The 18,935-nt window shown below is 40.2% G+C and overlaps 1 protein-coding gene across 10 annotated transcripts in view; it reads right to left on the reverse strand.

The window, feature by feature from the left end:
- Positions 1–8,597: 8,597 nt before the first annotated feature.
- Positions 8,598–18,935, reverse strand: part of LOC143885444 (histone deacetylase 15-like) — a 75,997-nt gene continuing 65,659 nt past the window's right edge. For 6 of the 10 annotated variants that reach the window (XM_077389627.1, XM_077389628.1, XM_077389630.1 and 3 more), the window contains one exon: positions 8,598–9,008. In XM_077389627.1, the coding sequence (XP_077245742.1) occupies positions 8,881–9,008 (128 nt within the window). In that variant the 3' untranslated portion in view covers positions 8,598–8,880. Of the gene's footprint in view, positions 9,009–9,136; positions 9,241–14,212; positions 14,595–18,935 lie in introns of those variants that run through there. The other 4 variants (XR_013253271.1, XM_077389629.1, XR_013253270.1 and 1 more) reach the window with 3 other exon arrangements.

Here is an 18,935-nt window from a genome sequence, read left to right on the forward strand (position 1 = left end):
GCCCGAATAGTCCAAACTCCCGATAGTAACCTCTAGATCTTTCGGTTGAAAAACAATGTCAAACAAACATATATGCGCACCATCACACACGGTCGGGATTGCAAATTTTCATGAATTTCTCATTTGTCACTCAAGATGAAACTCCATTTTTATTTTATTTTATTTGAGCATCGACGAATATTTCTCTTCTAATTTTATCCTATTCTTCTCTCATCGAATCCATCTTTTCCTCACCATAATGGTTCAATTCCTAAATTAATCAATGATACGGTCAAATCCTAGATGTAGGAATAGAAGAAGGGGATACTCCTTTATCTGATCAACACATTAAAAATAACTTGAATAAACCAATTTTGCCAAATGTAGATGCAATGAAAAAAGTGGCCTAAGTGAATTGTTCAACAGAAATTTTTGTCCGAAGCAGTTATTCTTAAAAACGCCAACACAAGTCTAGCTTACTTACTGTACTCTGTAGTCAATGTACCACTGCATATTGGATGATCCTACCATGTTGATTAAGTGTGATTAAAAAGACGCCATTTATCATTATTTCTTACACATATAGATCTTACTTATGAGATCTATCATTCATCATTCGACTTAAACCCACTGGCCCAGTAAATCAATACTTTTGATCATGTCACAAATAAATATTACCATCAAACCAACTATTTCGATCTCCCGTCTAACTGTTCTAACCGTGGCAACTTCCATCGCTATAGCTAGACAGTTACAGAGATATTTCCGTCGCTACAATCCGCCAATTAGTGTATTTCTTGTAGTGTCTCGGCCAATCGAGGATCATAAAAGAAAAAATAAATCCATTTTTTTTCAATCCATGTTGCCAAGTGTACGGTTGTGATGGAGAAGTTAGACCCTATTAGGACAAAGAGATGAGAGCTTCATGCATTGGGCCAGAAATGACAAGCCCTTAATAATTGGCATGTGTTCTTTACACTATATGATGGATGATGTTGTCTAGGCCACGCTTCATTTGGATGATTATTATAAGACACGCACACGAAGGCAAAATCTAAAATCAATCAATCATGTCCAAGAAAATGACATGCCATAATTGAGTCTCCCACAGCCACCATTTACCATGACTAATTTATTGCACAAGAATGAAATGCATGTTAGCTTTACGGGGAATAAGGTTTTTTCTACTATGATTAACAACAGATTATTCTTATAGAGAGATCTCATGGAACCTGGTGCCATCATCACCCACACTCAATTGGAATGATTTTCACTACTATTCCCTATCTAGAGGGTGGAAGACAATTTTCCATATGATTTCAGGCCAACTTTCAGCTGTTTGATATTTGATCTAACAACAACCCGATTTTCCCGTCAAAAAGTTGGATATACTTGGATCAAATATCTAGGGTGGCACCCTACTTAGGTGCATCGATGAGCGTACACCACGTATGAACTCTTGTTTTAATAGTGATAAAGTTCATGTTGAGGAATGATAGATGCAAGGGCCCTCTTTATGGATAAGGGCACTTGACTAGATCCACGTCATTTTTAAAGTCGGTTGAGAAACTGAATTCAGTTGCCCTATTCAAGGGCCCTTCTTTAGCCCTTGCATAAAGAGGGCACTTGCATCTATCATTCCTCATTTTATTAATAAACGGGATAAGATAATGATAAAAGAAAAGAACAAGGATAAGATCTATGAGCACCAAAAGTATAAAATTAAAAAGAAAAGAGTAAGCACTTGGAATCTGATCTTCGGGTCAGCTAGGGTGGCACTACGTCATCCGGGTGTTCTATTGGGATAATTAAACCCTAGACACCTAGACCGAGCTAGAGCATCTGTCTCTAAGTTGGCCAATTGTTACACCTAGACCGAGCAGTTTCGAGGTCAGATGGTCTTTTTGTCTCCCCTCCATCTCTTGCCCAAACCATGCTACGAATATTTAAATAAGACATTGATCATGTAGAACATCAAGAGGCGACGAACATGACATTTGTCTCATCATGAAAGATCATCCCAAACATACAAGAGGTTTTAAATTTCGACCGAAATCCAAAATTTTGGTCGACCGAAATCTAAATGCTTAATGCTCAAAACGTTACCTTGTTTCGATCGAAATCGAAATGCTTAATGCTCAAAAGGTTACCTTATTTAGATCTCCCAAAATTTCGTCCGAAATTTAAGGGATTTCACTCAAAAATCTCTATTCTTGATAATTAATTAATATTATCCCAAAATTTCAGTACTGAAATTTCAGAAATTTGGATCGAAATTCTGTACGAGATAAAATAGACGTTAAAAGATTTCGTCGGATTACGGCCGAAAATTTGAAATTTCAGCTGAAAATTCAGTTTCGGTGAGGACCGAAACACTTTCAGAAACCGAAATTTAAAACCTTGCAAACATATATAGGAAATTATTTAGCTTTTCTTGATGGAATCCTAAATTGTTGGATTGTGTGGCGATCAAACCTCGATCAGAGATCTATGATAGTGATGATCATCACCTGTTCAATCCGTAAACACGTTTTGCACACACCCATTTGCATTGATTTTTAAATTATATTAAACACATTTTGCACACACCCATTTGCATTGATTTTTAAATTATATTGTACTTATTATTTTGTATTGAAAATTAATTTCTAATTGGGTGTCTTTGTCAATCTCATGGCATGCACATTGGGGACATTGAGAGAGGATAAGCCTGTCACATCAGTTGATGAACCAACTTATTGTATGTGGCTCATCAAACTGTTGATGACACCCCACACATTAGGAGGATGTCTTAGGTGAGCATGTCTGATTGGTATTGATGGGGCTATTGTGGGAATGAAGGTTTGGAGATGAAAAGTCTTCTCATGGTGTTAATCTTAACCCTTAATCTGATTGTGAATGGGCCTAAATAATGAGCCATGCTAAAAATGGAAATATCTCTAAGAGGAGATGAAAAAGTCTCTTCAGAGAGTTGCTGAAAAAGGGCAACAACTGTCGTACAAGAGTATGCTTCTTCGAAAATTAAGAAGAGTCACCTGCTGTTGAAAAAGCACAAGTCCACACCCTCTTGAAAGAAAAGAGCATTTCCTTTCGAATTTTGTACCCTAGCTCTTCCATTTTCCCCTTTTAGCATCCACCTACATCCAGGTACCCCGAGTTTTTTTTTTTTCTTTGCAGGTAGTCAAGTATTCTTACAGGATTTTAATCAATGAAACTTGACGAATCAACCAAGAGCCTAGGATCATCTGCATTCTGAACAGCCTTTAGCTAGCTTTATAGTTGTCATTTGAGTCAATGGATCCCAATCATGTACACGAGGCATACGTAGAGCCCATTCAAGTGTCTTTAAGGAAGGAGCGTAACAAACGGACCGAACCACATACACGGAGGAAGCAGGGCCTAAAATGTGTCATTTTGGAAAGAGAGTAACAGCCCCTCTCTCCAACCCAGAACGGGCTTCACATTACTGGGTAAATGCATCTTAACACGCATTGCTTTCCCTGAGCAAACAACAATGATAGTCCACTTTCATGCTCAGCAGTACAAATTTAACGTTGCAGAAATGCAACACAACAAAGCTGACCACAAAGCAAAGTAAAACTACTATAAAGCAGCATGGCAAAGTTGATTGGCAGCATAATTATGAAACAAAAATGAGCTAACACATATATTTCTGAAATCTGCAGCAATGTAGATAACAAAAATATTAGTAAACTGGAGGAAATTTTGGGCAAGGTACCGAAGAAATACTGAAGAAAAAAATGCAGAGAAGAAACGAACTTTGGTCTTGGTTGTCCTCAGTGCACGCTGCCAACTGCAAGAGATGAAGAGGATGCTATCATCTTACACAAAAATGATGGTCCAGAGATACACTTCATAGACAGGCCACAGCAACTGTACTGACGTCGCTCAATAAGGAAGATGAGCCTATACTAGAGCGCGCCGCTTGAGTTTTAACTGAAATTTTCCATAGAGAAGACGATACATTAACCTTTTGCGGCCCCATTTCCACCATTTTGGTCCAAATAAATGCTTTCTTCTCCTGTACCGCTTTTCTGAAATCATCAAGGATAAATTAGAGCGCAACTTTATAATTTTGAGAGACAATAATTTAGTTCTATTCTGGTTCATTCATGGCAGCAGTTTGAATAAACAGTTAAACCAGTTCGAGTCAAAAGCAAGTACATGTTGATTACTAGTCCCTATGGATGGAAGTAGAGACTGGTAAACATTTGTCTGCTTTTGATTCTCATTCTCCAGATTACAGTTAGGTTAGACCTCAGCTTTCACTGCAAGAGAACTCGGGGATAAAAAAGAGTAGAAACAAGTTTCCTTTTTTAGAGTTAAATTTTCCCGAATGCTCTGTTTGGTTACGTTTTTTTGAGTAAAATAGCAGGGAATGTAATTCATCTAATTACCTGAGGGGTGTTTGGTAGGGATTTAGCATAAATTGGAATTTTGACCACAGGTTATGTCGGGCGCTTGTCGGGTGACGTGGAACCCTCGAAATTCGCCGGCCGAATTTCTCCAAATCGAAGGGAAAATGGGAGAATTTCTCGGGGAAATTCTTTTTCACCGTAATTGTCATAGCTTTCTGCTTTTGCTTTTAGTTTTTTCTGTAATTGTCATATCTTATTACATTTTATTGGTATTTTTTTCATAATTTACAAACTTTATAACCATTTCTAGGTAATTTTTCATTTAAAACTTTATAACTTCTATTTTACTTTTTTTCGTAATGATTAATTTTTTTTTGCTTAGCAACCTTTGCCATGTGCGCATCTTTGCACAAGGATGACCACATGCCGAGAAGTGGCATAGGAGAAGTTTGCTAGCAAATTTCTATAAAAAAAAAAGAAATGTTATCAACCCTACTGTTTTCTTATGAGGGCACTCTCACTTTATTAAAAGTACGGTATGGCCCACACCATAGGATGATCCAAACCGTCCATTAGATGAGCCATAGCCTAAATAGGTTATGCTCCAAAAATCATTTCCATAGGATGATCCTAACCCTCCAATCTGAATGTTAGAGGGTTGATCCTAACCCTCTATAGATCGGAGGGTTAGAATCAACCAATGGAAATAATTTTGGGGCATAACCTATTTAGGCTATGGCCCATCTAATGGACGGTTTGGATAATCCTATGGTGCGGGCCATACCGTACTTTTTATAAAGTGAGGAGTGTCCTCATAAAAAAACAGTAGTGCTGATAACATTCCCCAAAAAAATACGGTAAAAAAACTCCTGCACATCTCCTACCCTCAACCAAACAACGTCGAAGAGATTTGCTCACAATCTCCCCGTTGACTGATTTCCTTTTGATTTCCTTTTGATTTCCCTTTGACTTATTCTTCTCTAAATCCCCCCAACATCTACCAGCATCCAAACATAACATAATTGACATTGCAAAGTTTTACCACAGTTACCCCGCTGACATAGAAGGTCCAACAATAAAATGTTCCCCCATCGAAATACCAATTTTGACAATTGGACTTGGTACATGTATCCTAATACTAGTAAATGATATTGGTGAGATCCAGGGTGGAACTCACAAAACTAATTGACATGAGAAAGTAAACAATGAAACGATCCACATAATTCTGTATCCAGTTGCAGCACTTGCTTACCATTTCAAAAGAAAAAAGTTGCAGCACTTGCTTTATACACAATTTTTTAAATGGAGCATCTGAATTGTTTTTCTACATGTAATTTTTTTTTGTTTTTTTGAATGGGTTTTTCTGCATGTAAGTTTCAAAGTGGTTAATAAGAACATACAAAAACTTGCAGTTGACGAAGCCTTTGCTGGGGTTGTGATGACATGAAGTGTATAAACTAAGGATGGGCATTAAGATTCAATTTTTGTTATTGGAAAACATAACAGAAAAAAGGGTTTCCAAAATTACAGTAAGGCCATGTTTGGCAACGATGAAATTTTTATTCATGGAATATTAGCTTACCATGTGTTGAGAGAGTGGGAGAGGAAGAGGATTGGGAGGGCACAGATGAGAAGATGGTGCGAAGTGGCTGAAAAACAGGGAAAAGAAATTTCACTCTAATGGCTGAAAATTAAGGAAAACAAAAAGTCTATTTTCAGTTAAGTTTTTCTTTTCCCTGTTTTTCAGCCACCTCGCACCTTCTACTCACTAATGCCTTCCCAATTCACTCCCTCTCCCACCCTCCTTGTCCGTCACCCCGCGCTAGATAAAGTAATATTCCTTGGAAAAAACTTTCATGGCTACAAAAGATCAGCCCCTTCAAAAGTATGTGTGGGCCCATTCCATTGCATAAATTACATTCCACACTCACTAAAATTTTCATGTCAAGAAATAACAGTAGACTCATATTATCTTCCAAAATTCGGCACATGGGTACTTACAATTGTGCTAAAGAAAAATCAGTTCTTTCATTTTTTTTTTTAATTTGAAGTGATAAGATAAAATTTTATTGATGAGAAAAGGGAAGAAACGGTGACCGAGAAGGAGGATACACTGAGGAAACAACACAAAAGGTACAGCATTCTCAAGGAGGGAGAAAGTCAAAGATCTCAAGCCTCACTCTACCAACACCTTCTCTGGCCATTCTGTCGGCATCTGAATTCTCCACCCTTTTGACATGCTTGAAGCAGATGGCCGATCCTTCTATCTGATCCTCAATCTCATCTATCCGATGCACGAATCTCTAAAGTTGGGAAGAGGGCCCCTGGAGCCATCTAATGACATTAAGGGAGTCACCCTCTACTTTTAGATTGTCCAAAAGGTGAGGTTCAGTAAGCCTCACCCCTGGGAGCAATACTCTCACCTCAATTGAATGCACCATCCCCAAAGGGCCTGAATATGCCAACAATGTCACGCCTGACTATCCCTGAAGTAACCTCCTACCCCAGCGGGACCAGGTCAAAGTTTAGATTGAATTTGCCTGGCTCTGGCAGAGCCCAACCGCTATTTAATATCTGCACCTGTTGTGCATCTATGCGCTCGAAGACGAGAATTCTAGAGCCATGATTGGACCATTTCAGACCGTCGGATCAAATCATATTACCCGATGGTCGATCATCGACAGATCGCCTAAGTATTGGATGGGGCTACAAGATAAAGTAGCCGTTTAAAGATTTCGTCGGATATCGGCTGAAATTTCAGTTTCGTTGAGGACCGAAATGCATTTAGAAATCGAAATTTAAAACCTTGCAAACGTATAAGGGTAATTATTTAGCTTTTCTTGATGAAAACCTAAATTATTGGATTGTGTGGCCAGATCTCCAATCTGTGTTAGTGATGATCATCACGTGTTCAATCCCTAAACACATTTTGCACACACCCATTTGCATTGATTTTTAAATTATATTATACTTACTATTTTGTATTAAAAATTAATTTCTAATTGGGTGTCTTTGTCAATCTCGTTGGCATACACATTGGGGACAATGAGAGAGGATGGGCCTGTCACATCAGTTGATGAACCAACTTATTGTATGTGCTTCATCAAACTGTTGACAACACCCCACCAATTGGGAGGATAGTTGTCTTAGGTGCATGGTTATAAATTTCGGTCCACACCACAACCGAAATTCGCATATATTTCAAATTTCGCGAAATACGAAATTTCATGAAAATGTATATTTTTTTTATAAAAAAAAAAGAAATATTAAAAAAATTCAGATTTCGGTGTGATCCAAAATTGTTAGTTTGTTAGCGAAACCAAAATTTAAAACCTTGCTTAGGTGGGTATGTATGATTGGTATTGATGGGGCTACAGTGGGAATGAAGGTTTGGAGATGAAAAGTCGTGTCATGGCGTTAATCTTAACCCTTAGTCTGATTGTGAATAGACCTAAATGATGAGCCATGCTGGAAATGGAAATATCTCTACTTACAGGAGATGAAAAAGTCTCTTGAGAGAGCTGCTGAAAGAGAGCAACTGTCGTACAGGAGTATGCATCTTAGAAAATTAAGAAGAGTCGCTGAAAAAGAGCAAATGTCATAGCCATTTCTAAAAAGAAAAGAAGATCAACTGTCATAATGCATCTTGGAAAATTAAGAAGAGTCGCCTATTGTTGAAAAAGCATGAGTCCACACCCCTTGAAAGAACAAGAGCATTTCCTTTCGAATTTTGCATCCACCAGCATCCAGATACCCCCGAGTTTAGTTTTTTGCAGGTAGTCAAGTATTCTTACAGGATTTTAATCAATGAAACTTGACGAATCAATCAAGAGCCTAGGATCACCTGCATTCTGAACAGCACTTAGCTAGCTTCATAGTTGTCATTTGAGTCAATGGATCCCAATCATGTACACGCGGCATAAGTAGAGCCCATTCAAGTGTCTTTAAGGAGCGAGCATAACAAACGGACCCAACCACATACCCGAGGAAGCAGGGCCTAAAATGTGTCCTTTTGGAAAGAGAGTAACAGCCCCTCTCTCGAACCAAGAACGGGCTTCACATTACTGGGTAAATGCATCTTAATACGCATTGCTTTCCCACAGAAAACAACAATGAGAGTCCACTTTCATGCTCCGCAGTACAAATTTAACGTTGCAGAAATGCAACACAACAAAGCTGAGCACAAAGCAAAGTAAAACTACTATAAAATCAGCACGACATAGTTGATTGGCAGCATAATTATGAAACAAAAAAGAGCCAACACATATATTTCTGAAATCTGTAATGTGGATAACAAAAATATCAGTAAACTGGAGGAAATTTTAAGCAAGGTACAGAAGAAATACTGAAAAAAAAATGCAGAGTAGAAACGAACTGAGGTCTTGGTTGCCCTCAGTGCAAGCTGCCAACTGCAAGAGATGAAGAGGATGCTATCATCTTACACAAAAATGATGGTCCAGAGATACACTTCATAGACAGGCCACACCAACTGTACCTACGTCGCTCAATAAGGAAGATGAGCCTATACTAGAGCGCGCCGCTTGAGTTTTAACCGAAATTTTCCATAGAGAAGATGATACATTAACCTTTTGCGGCCCCATTTCCACCATATTGGTCCAAATAAATGCTTTCTTCTCCTGTACCGCTTTTCTGAAATCAACAAGGATAAATTAGAGCGCAACTTTATAATTTTGAGAGAATAATTTAGTTCTATTCTGGTTCATTCATGGCAGCAGTTTGAATAAACAGTTAAACCAGTTCGAGTCAAAAGCAAGTACATGTTGATTACTAGTCCCCATGGATGGAAGTAGAGACTGGTAAACATCTATCTGCTTTTGATTCTCATTCTCCAGATTACAGTTAGGTTAGACCTCAGCTTTCACTGCAAGAGAACTCGGGGATTAGAAAAGAGTAGAAACAAGTTTCCTTTTTTAGAGTTAAATTTTCCCTAATTGACATTGCAAAGTTTTACCACAGTTACCCCGCTGACATAGAAGGTCCAACAATAAAATATTCCCCCATCGAAATACCAATTTTGACAATTGGACTTGGTACATGTATCCTAATACTAGTAAATGATATTGGTGAGATCCAAGGTATGTGTGTGCCCATTCCATTGCATAAATTACATTCCACACTCACTAAAGTATGTGTGTGCCCATTCCATTGCATAAATTACATTCCACACTCACTAAAATTTTCATGTCAAGAAATAACAGTAGACTCATATTATCTTCCAAAATTCGGCACATGGGTACTTACAAATTACAATTGTGCTAAAGAAAAATCAGTTCTCTCATTTTTTTTTTTAATTTGAAGTGATAAGATAAAATTTTATTGATGAGAAAAGGGAAGAGACGGTGACCGAGAAGGAGGATACACTGAGGAAACAACACAAAAGGTACAGCATTCTCAAGGAGGGAGAAAGTCAAAGATCTCAAGCCTCACTCTACCAACACCTTCTCTGGCCAGCCTGTCGGCATCTGAATTCTCCACCCTTTCGACATGCTTGAAGGAGATGGCCGATCCTTCTATCTGATCCTCAATCTCATCTATCCAATGCACGAATCTCTAGAGATGGGAAGAGGGCCCCTGGAGCCATCTAATGACATTAAGGAAGTCACCCTCAACTTTTAGATTGTCCAAAAGGTGAGGTTCAGTAATGTAGGGTGATTCTTCCGAATGAAGGGAATTAAATTCTGGATGTAATCTTAGTTCGGGGACAACTTGTCCCCTCTGTCCTTCTTTCTTTATGGAATAAAATTTGTTATCTTTCAAAAAAAAAAAAAGGTGAGGTTCAGTAAGCCTTAACCCTGGGAGCAAAGCTCACCTCAACTGAGTGCACCATCCCCAAAGGGCCTGAGTATATGCCAACAATGTCACGCCTGACTATCCCTGAAGTAACCTCCTACCCCAGCGGAACCAGGTCAAAGTTTAGATTGTATTTGCCTGGCTCTGGCGGAGCCGAACTGCTAATTAATATCTGCACCTGTTGTGCATCTATGCGTTCGAAGACAAGAATTCTAGAGCCATGATTGGACCATTTCGGACCGTCGGATCAAAAAAATGGATGACACAAATTGACGATTGAGCCCGTGAGGATGCCAAATCATATTATCCGATGGCCGATCATCGACAGATCGCCTAAGAATTGGATGACGCTACAATCAACGGCCCTTCTTTCACAAGGATCCGAAATTTAGTTTCTTTAGATTTTTATTTTATTTAGAATTTTCTCATTGGTTAAAATTACTCTTTGTTTTAGTCTATTTAGGATTTTTAATTTTCTAGAGTTGGATGAATTTTATTAGAGATTATTTAGGAAATTTTATAGATTTTAGGAGAGTTTGCTTTGGAGGTTAATTAGAGATGTTTTAGGACACTTGGTTTGACTTTTAGTAGAAGGAAAGCTTTTCAAAGCCTATAAATATCTATGCATGTAACTAATTTGAGAAGTATGAGTTATTTTGATGGAATAAAGTTATTTTCTTGGAATTTTATTCCTTTTCATCTCCATCTTATTGGAGCAAGTTTGCAAAACAAACACAGATTTGTGTATCAATTATTTCTTCCCCATCAATTTCTTTGCTTGTTTGGTTTCCAACATCAAATATCAAGAGAAGCAGTTATCTTCCTGCTTCAACCACCACAATCTGCCCATCAAAGTTTGCCGCGGCAAGCTTGAGATTTGCCGCAGTAAAAAAGCCACTGTTACTTCTTGTTTTCACGAAAGAAATAGGTCCAAGATCAGTCCCTGGAAGACACAGGTAATAGCCCAAACGTTCCTCTCTGGTTCACGTAAATCTGATGCCTTCGTCTCAGGTAGCATCTATCACAAAACCGATTTAACTATTGCTCATCTTTCCTATTGTTCTCACACGAACAAACCCTTTTTCCATAAATTCTAACAGGAGCTTACACCCTCACACAGAAACCGAACTTCCATCGTTTTACCACTAACATCCGAGCAGCAACCCTCCCATCTGTTACCTATTATAACCCCTGATGAAATAACCTTAAAACCAACAATCCCAAGCTACCATACTTAAACATCCGAGCAGCAACCCTCCCATCCTGTTACCTATTATAACCCCTGATGAAATAACCTTAAAACCAACAATCCCAAGCTACCATACTTAACCGATAACCCAACAGAAACTCTTCTTTGCCTCCGTCGACTTTACCACCTAAAACTGCCAAACCACTGTAGTTTCAGCTGACCCACATTAGATCCTAAACTTCAACTGACTTCCCCGATTCTCAACCCCAAAGCCTCCCATCAAATCACAATATTTTAACACCGCCTACTCCCCCCCCAACCACCACTAAATTCTTTTCTTGTAACCGATTTTGATTCTTGATGCCATCAATTACCCCCATCTTCATAAGCAACAACCCACTTCTTTAATTCCATCCTTAACCCATTAACTTCCCCTTTTATAATAACTTTCTACCTTTCTTTGATCGACCACCACCTCACCACTTCACAAGCTTATCTTTTACCAACCCAAGAACCCATTTCTTGAATAGCCTTAACCCAACCTCCATTAATTTCCTTAGGATTTCTTAGGTAACTAGAACTCTTTCAATAAAGACTTTAATTGGTTTCCTACGTCCCTTTTCCAAGCCCTTTTTAACCCTTTCAACTACCCTTTTTATTTCCTTCCCTTACTTTGCTTCCGCTATCCTATCCGATCATTTGATATTAAAGCATCTGCTACCTGCCCTGTGTCACTTGCTCATTACTCATGCAAACTACCTTCATCCAAACCAGAGATCATATGCCGAAACAAATCTAAAGTCAGGGAGGACCTTAACCCCATGAATAGTTAATGCTATCACCCTAGTGTAAATATACTTGTTTTTGCCAGACTCTTACACACACAGGAATTCCTTTCTTTCCATAGCATACATATGGCAGCTAAGAGAAACATCTTCCAATGTATTTTCCCTCTTTTCTGCCATGGGACATAGAACCAGCCTTCCCCCATGTCCATCAAATTAGCTGGGAATACCCATTCTATACCAAATCTGCTTATTATTTTACCCCCACCTACGTTGTCAATTGAAATTGGAGGGGCATATCATCCACCAACTCCCCTGCTTCAATACATAATGTGCAATGATCGATGATTATTGATGATTATTGCTAGAAGCATATTTGGGCATTGTACATGTAACCCTACTTTTTGAAAATATAAATATATATATATATATATATATAGTTCATTTCACATTGGAGCTCCCCAAGGAGACTTTCACCTTCTCCTTCATCTCCTCTCTTCTTCCTCCTCTTCTCCTTCTATCCTTTTCGGACCATGTAACGCTCAACATGGTATCAGAGCTGATCCCTTGAAGTGGGAAAAGAAACAACAACAACAACAATAAACAAAAAACAAAAAACTCACCTTCTTCCACCACGGATATCGCCATCTCCCTCCTCCCATATCCTCCTACATTCCATCCTCCTTGTTTTCTACAACCTTCCAAACCCTAAATCCTACACTCTCATAAACCCTAAACCCTAACCCACACCTCCTCGACCAGTGACCACCAATCCTCAACCCATTTTCCTAAACCATACACAATCTAAACCCTTACTGCTATACCCAAACACCTCAACCCATTTTCTTGTAATCCCCATATTTTCCTACTTCACACCCCACCCCCCAACCCCACCCAAAAAAAAAATTCCAGACTCCTACTCCCCTTCCCCCATTCTTCCAGATTCGCACCCCCCACAAATTTCAAGATTCCCACCCCTCATTTTCTATTTTTCCAAATTCACCCTGAAAGCCGACTTAGTCAGCAAGAATTAAAACTAGGGATCCACCCCAGGTTGATCGCAAAACCCTTAGGAACTCCTCAAGGGGTCAAGTACCCAAAAGCTTACCTAAGGAAAGTGATCTAAAACCAGGAGACCACCTAGGTTGATCACTGTAAAAGCCGACCTGTTTGGCCCGATCTAAGACCGAGGGGCCACCCTGGATCTAAAACCAGGAGACCACCCAGGTTGATCACCCTGAAAGCCGACCTATTTGGCCTGATCTAAGACCAAGGGGCCACCCTGGATCAATCACTGCTACGACTTGAGCCAACCCATTCCACATCAAAAATTTGAGCTAACAATCAAAAAAATCGAGGCCACGTAGCCCATCCATATAAAAAAAGAGGAAGAAGAGAGAATGAGAGGAGAGAAAATACACAAAAGGCAATCTACGACTTGCAAAAATTTTCTTTCACAATCCAAAAGGTAACACAGAGTGGCTCTGAAATAACAAAAAGGAAAAAAGCCACATTGATAATTCCGACATAAAGTAGCATCGGCTCCTAAGCAGTGCCATGTGGCACGGCCTCACCCGCCCGCTCGGCCACCTAAGAAATGGACACTCGGGAGGCAACTCTAAACATAGACCCCGAACTGCCTCTTAACCTCCCCCTTGAAGAGAGTTCCTGCCTCAAGGGAGGCCAATACATATTGGGCAAGGGTGTCTTGGTAGTCCTCAGACGCCTTGAACTTTTCCACGGCTAACTTCTCGGCCTTCTTCAATTTCTCCTTCAACTCTGCGATTTCTTTCTCCTAGGGAGTCTTTTGTTTAGCCCTGAGGTCGATGGGTGCAAAACGATTGGCCTCCTCGACTTGTTTTTTCTCCTTTTCTAAAATCTTGTTCTTATGCCCAGTTCGACTGAGCTGCTTCTCCATGTAGCTGATACGGTCAAGGCTCTCAGAATGCCGATCCGTCAACAGCAGCACGGAATTTAGAAACTCTGCGAGAAGGGAAGAAAAGTAAAAAACCGAACCAAGCTGGCACTTACATAAGCAACAGCATCAATAGCTGACTGCATCAGCACTTCGTCTGTCAATTGTTGGACATGATTTATGTCGACAGGGAGCTGATCTTTCTTCACCAGCTTTGTCGCCACCAGCGACTCTCCCAAAGCAGTGTCATGAGTCTGGATCGTCCAATCTGGGCAGAAGGGGCATCAAGCTGCTTCCCCTTCTCGTGCAGCATAGGGGTGGTCATTGCGCCATTCGTCTTCTTTGGTAGAACCTTACGCACCGCACTAGGTTGCGTCTCCTCTCCCTCCTTGAGGGGGACCACTTCGGCTTGAGAAGCCTCGGGCCGAAGTCTCTTCTTTGGGTCAGCCTGGGTGCCCTAGGCAGCCTTCAAAGATTGCTCGGTCATCCCCTTTTGCTTCTTGCAGCCAACATCCTAGCAAGATTGAGCTGGATGTCTGTAAAGAAGAATCCAAATTAGTACAAGTAGTAAGGTTTTAAAAAATATCATTGTTACAGATATAAAAGACAAGGAAACCAACCCTCAGGCCGGACCGAGATGACCCCATACTAAATTAGAACCTCCTCGGACTTTTTTTGTTTGTTGAAAGATGACAATTTCATTGATACTAATGAATAATACATTGGGGACCAAGGGTCCCTATTTGCATTACATAGAATCAATTTAAGGCAGCCAGGAGCAAGCTCCTAGTTCCGTAAAAAGAAAAAAAAGATCCATCTAATCCTAAATACCTCAAAATTAGTGCGACCCCTTCTCAAGCCCATCCAGAAAGCCTTGAATAAAAGATGATGGAAAAACCTGTTCAGAGTCTCCTACTGACCTTTCCAGAAACCCAGGGGAAGAACGAGATTCTATTTCGTCTTCTACAATTGCTAAGGCCAAGTCTCTGCAAACGTGCCAAACATTACTTCGATGTCTACTATCATCAGGTCGGCCCCCAACACAGTTACGGAAAGCACTGGCTATTGCCACTTCGTCATCGTAAGTCACTCCTCTAATCTTGTTAGCAATGGAGTGCAACACCATTATTTATATAAAGAGGTTCCGCCCTCGATTTCCCGGGCAAGAAACTGATGCGTGGGGCTCTTCATTATCCATTTTCGGGAGTACCGTCCTGTGGTACCAAAACTAAATAATAAGACAATAGGATCGTTCCCATATTATCATTAAAGGCAGCGGAACCGCCATCTAGGACAGAACCCAAACAAGTAAAGCGCCCTTTCCTTTCCATTCTAACTCTTCCCTTGAGAGCAAAAGGTTGGAAACTCATCTCATCATACCCATAAAAGGTAGGACGAGCACCGCCTATCCCACAGCCCAAAGAAATGATGATTTCTTACCTGACTTACTTACTTTTCAAAATACCGTAGCTGACAAAATCTTTTGGATTTCTTATGACTATACTCGGGAGTCACCCATAAATATCCCTATTTCCTTACTCTACTCAAAATGAATGCACAGGTATACAATATCTATACTCAAACCCATGAAAAGTAGGTATTTAGCCCTCCGTATCACACCCACTTTAGATCAAACCAATTTTTAACCAATACTAGGGCCCATCGTGTCATATAAGAAATTCCCCACCCCCACATCTATTTTCAACATCGAGGCCCCCTATAATCACTAAACAAGCCAAGTACTCTATTAAGGACCCATCGCTAAAGTCTCGGTCTCCGAGCCCAAAATTTAATATTTACCAACATCCCCATTGGGATCATCTGTCCCATCCAAGCAGGTATGGGGGACCCTCATCCGCATGGAGTGCCTACCTTTTGTAGCTGGACCGCCTTACCAAGACTGACATTTTTTGTCAAGTGCAACTCCTCTTGGTCTGGAATCGGGTCAAGCGAAGGGTCCGCTTTTTCATAGATTCTGGGTATGAAACCACCCTGAACTCCTGAAGCCCCATGCCTACTCCTCTAGGCCAAACTTTCCTTGCGTATTCAGCGGTGTTTCTCCAGTTTTTTCTTTTATCAACAAATCTCCCCTTTCTAGACCATGAGCGAAAAGGACTGACACGGCCAGAGGGTCGCTTGTGAAGGGTCCCCATCAATTTAGACTCTTTTCTTTTCGTAGAGAAAGACAGATCCACGTCACGTCCAATGTCTGGCACAACTGACACCGAAGGAAATTTGAAATTTGAATTTGAAAGGATGGGCCCAGCGAAACAACCTGTTTTCCGAACCAGGTTTTCCGGCAAAGAAGGGAACTGTAATTCCGACAACGGCGCAGATTTTGTCTGTGATTGTGGTTCAATACCAATTGTATACCATTGACCAGAGATTTGAATTTGGATCGAGGACGGCGGAGACTGCCACCAAGGGATGAGAATTTTCGCAGACACAAATACCATGCTTTGATTATTACGCCCTTCCATTTTTACTTTTAGAACTTGACCAAGAAGATTACCTACCGCTTCAACTGTTGATGTGGCCCAGACATGAAGGGGGATGCCATAAAAATTAAACCATATTTCCTCTAAGCCAGGAATGAAATCCATATTCCAAACAAAAAGAGAAAGGAGTTGTTCATCCCACGCCTCTTTGACTTTGTGTAGGATTTCTTTAGCTTCCTCCTTCGATTCAAAAAAGAAAAGTACCTCATCCTTTGATAGAGTACATGGCCATTCCAGTAGTGGAAGGTTCCAAATTCTCTTAGCCCATGTCCAGAGATTTTGAATAGTCCCATAGATGTCCTTTCTTTTCCCGATCAAACAATTTTTTAGTGAGTTTGTCCTTGATACAATTTCTTGCCCTGAAATTGATATGGCCGGTATATCTCTCCCCGGAGTTACGGCAATCTCTCCAGAATCGGGCCATCAATCACCTTCGCTAGACGTGCCAGGTACCGAATTGATTTCTTCACCTAGAGGCAGGGTACCATCTTTTTTGTTTGTCCAACATCTCCGGCAACTCATTCGCCATCTAAAGTTTAGGTATTTACAAGAAGAGCAGTTCCAATCGGTTCTTTTCTCTACTCACCTCCAAGATTTTCAAGCTTTAGCCCCTTTCGCAGGATCCCAGTTGTGATGGTTAGCCCAACAACAAGATCGCCTCCATTTAAAGTTCCAATAATCGCATGTATCAGAGCACCAGTTCAGCATGTTCCAATAACCCTTATTAGGGTTCCTTTCCATCCTTTTGTATATCACGAAAGATTCCACAAAACCTAGTTTTGGATTCAATGTTTGCCACCACGCGAACCAATATACAGATGAGACTCCACTGGTTTTCTATTGTCTGTTTTTAACCGAATGTGAACCTCCTCGGACTTTAGCTCCTTCAGATAACCCGGGTGGTTTCTATCAAGTCAAAGGTGAACTAGTTGGCATCGGTGAGGGATGGCATGATGTTCAAATCGTCAAGAGCCAGCTCATTCCAATTCGTGCTAAAACCCATCCTTCCTTAATATTGACAAAAACAAAATAAAAAAATTTGTTCTTCCAACCATGAACCAACATGGGCTCGAAGGTTAGAACCTTGATCCCAAGCCGGTGGCTAATATAGACCCGACCCGTCCTCAACTGGATACTTCTTTACAAAGAAGCACTTGAGAGAGAGACCCAAAGAGAGTGACTGCTCTAACCTATGGAGAAGAACTATGAAAGCAATCACACAATGCCAAGAATGGGACAAGCTTAAAGTACCGCGACAATGAACTCATGAATTGGAAACCTCAACCTGGCCTTAAGCGTGTGCTCATACACAGACACACCCCTCTGATGTCCTGGAGCAAGCCTTCTCACCGGGCCAAGGCAATCTGATCTCCATGCTGGACGAGATGTGGTATGTGCACCTAATGCGCTCAAAATCACTCTCAACCTAGGAAGCACGGGTACTCTCACGGGGCTCCCGCACCCCGCACCCGACACGTATGGGGTGCGGGTACGTCCGGGGTACGTACCCCATTAAAAAAAAAAAATAGTTTTGGTGGTTGGGTGCGTGTCGGGTGCGTACCACGCGTACCCGACACGTCCTGCTTCTTCCTGCTGCTTCTCTTTCCTCTCCTGTACTTCTCTCTACTTTCCTGTACTCGGTATTTACTCTTTCCTCGCCTGTACTTCTCTCTACTTTCCTGTACTCGGTATTTACATGTAAACCATTTAATAGTAAATGTCTTTACTATTTTATTGTCCATTTACTTAAGATTTACATGTAAATAACAGAATACCCCCCTTTTGGATTTATTAAAAATAGTTTCAACACCCAAATCTAAAAGGAAAAAAAGTCAACTCTCCAGTTCTAGTACAAAATTCAAAGAAAAAGGGTCGGGTCAAAATTTTAACTTTCTTAACTTCCAAACGGTGGGGTATTTTTCAAATTTTAAAAATTCATAAAATCTATCGTGTCCAAACATTATTAAATCCCAAAAGTCAGGTAAAAAAAATTTCATAATTTGGTCTCTAAAAATTATTCATGTTGTCAGGCACTGGTCAACACACTGGTGACAGACTTTTTTTTCTAATGAATGATGTATTGATGCCTCATGTTCTGAAATATGGAACTTAATCACTTATGAAATGAAGAGTAATATTAGAATTTTCCATTTTTGTGATATTGTTATTTGATTGCTTTACAATTATTTTTTTAAATTTTTATAAATATATAATAAAATATTAAAATATATTATTATATTCGGCGTACCCAAACGTACCCGCACCTAGTTTTTTTGGCAAATCACGTACCCACGTACCCGTGTCGTGTCGTACCCGCACCCCGTACCCGTGCTTCATAGCTCTCAACTAATGAGCACGACTCCCCCAAAGCTCCTACAC

This window comes from Tasmannia lanceolata, unplaced genomic scaffold (genome assembly GCF_043159265.1).
Source record: "Tasmannia lanceolata isolate RefF3 unplaced genomic scaffold, GAP_Taslan_0.1 ptg000008l, whole genome shotgun sequence".
Lineage (NCBI taxonomy): Eukaryota > Viridiplantae > Streptophyta > Magnoliopsida > Canellales > Winteraceae > Tasmannia > Tasmannia lanceolata.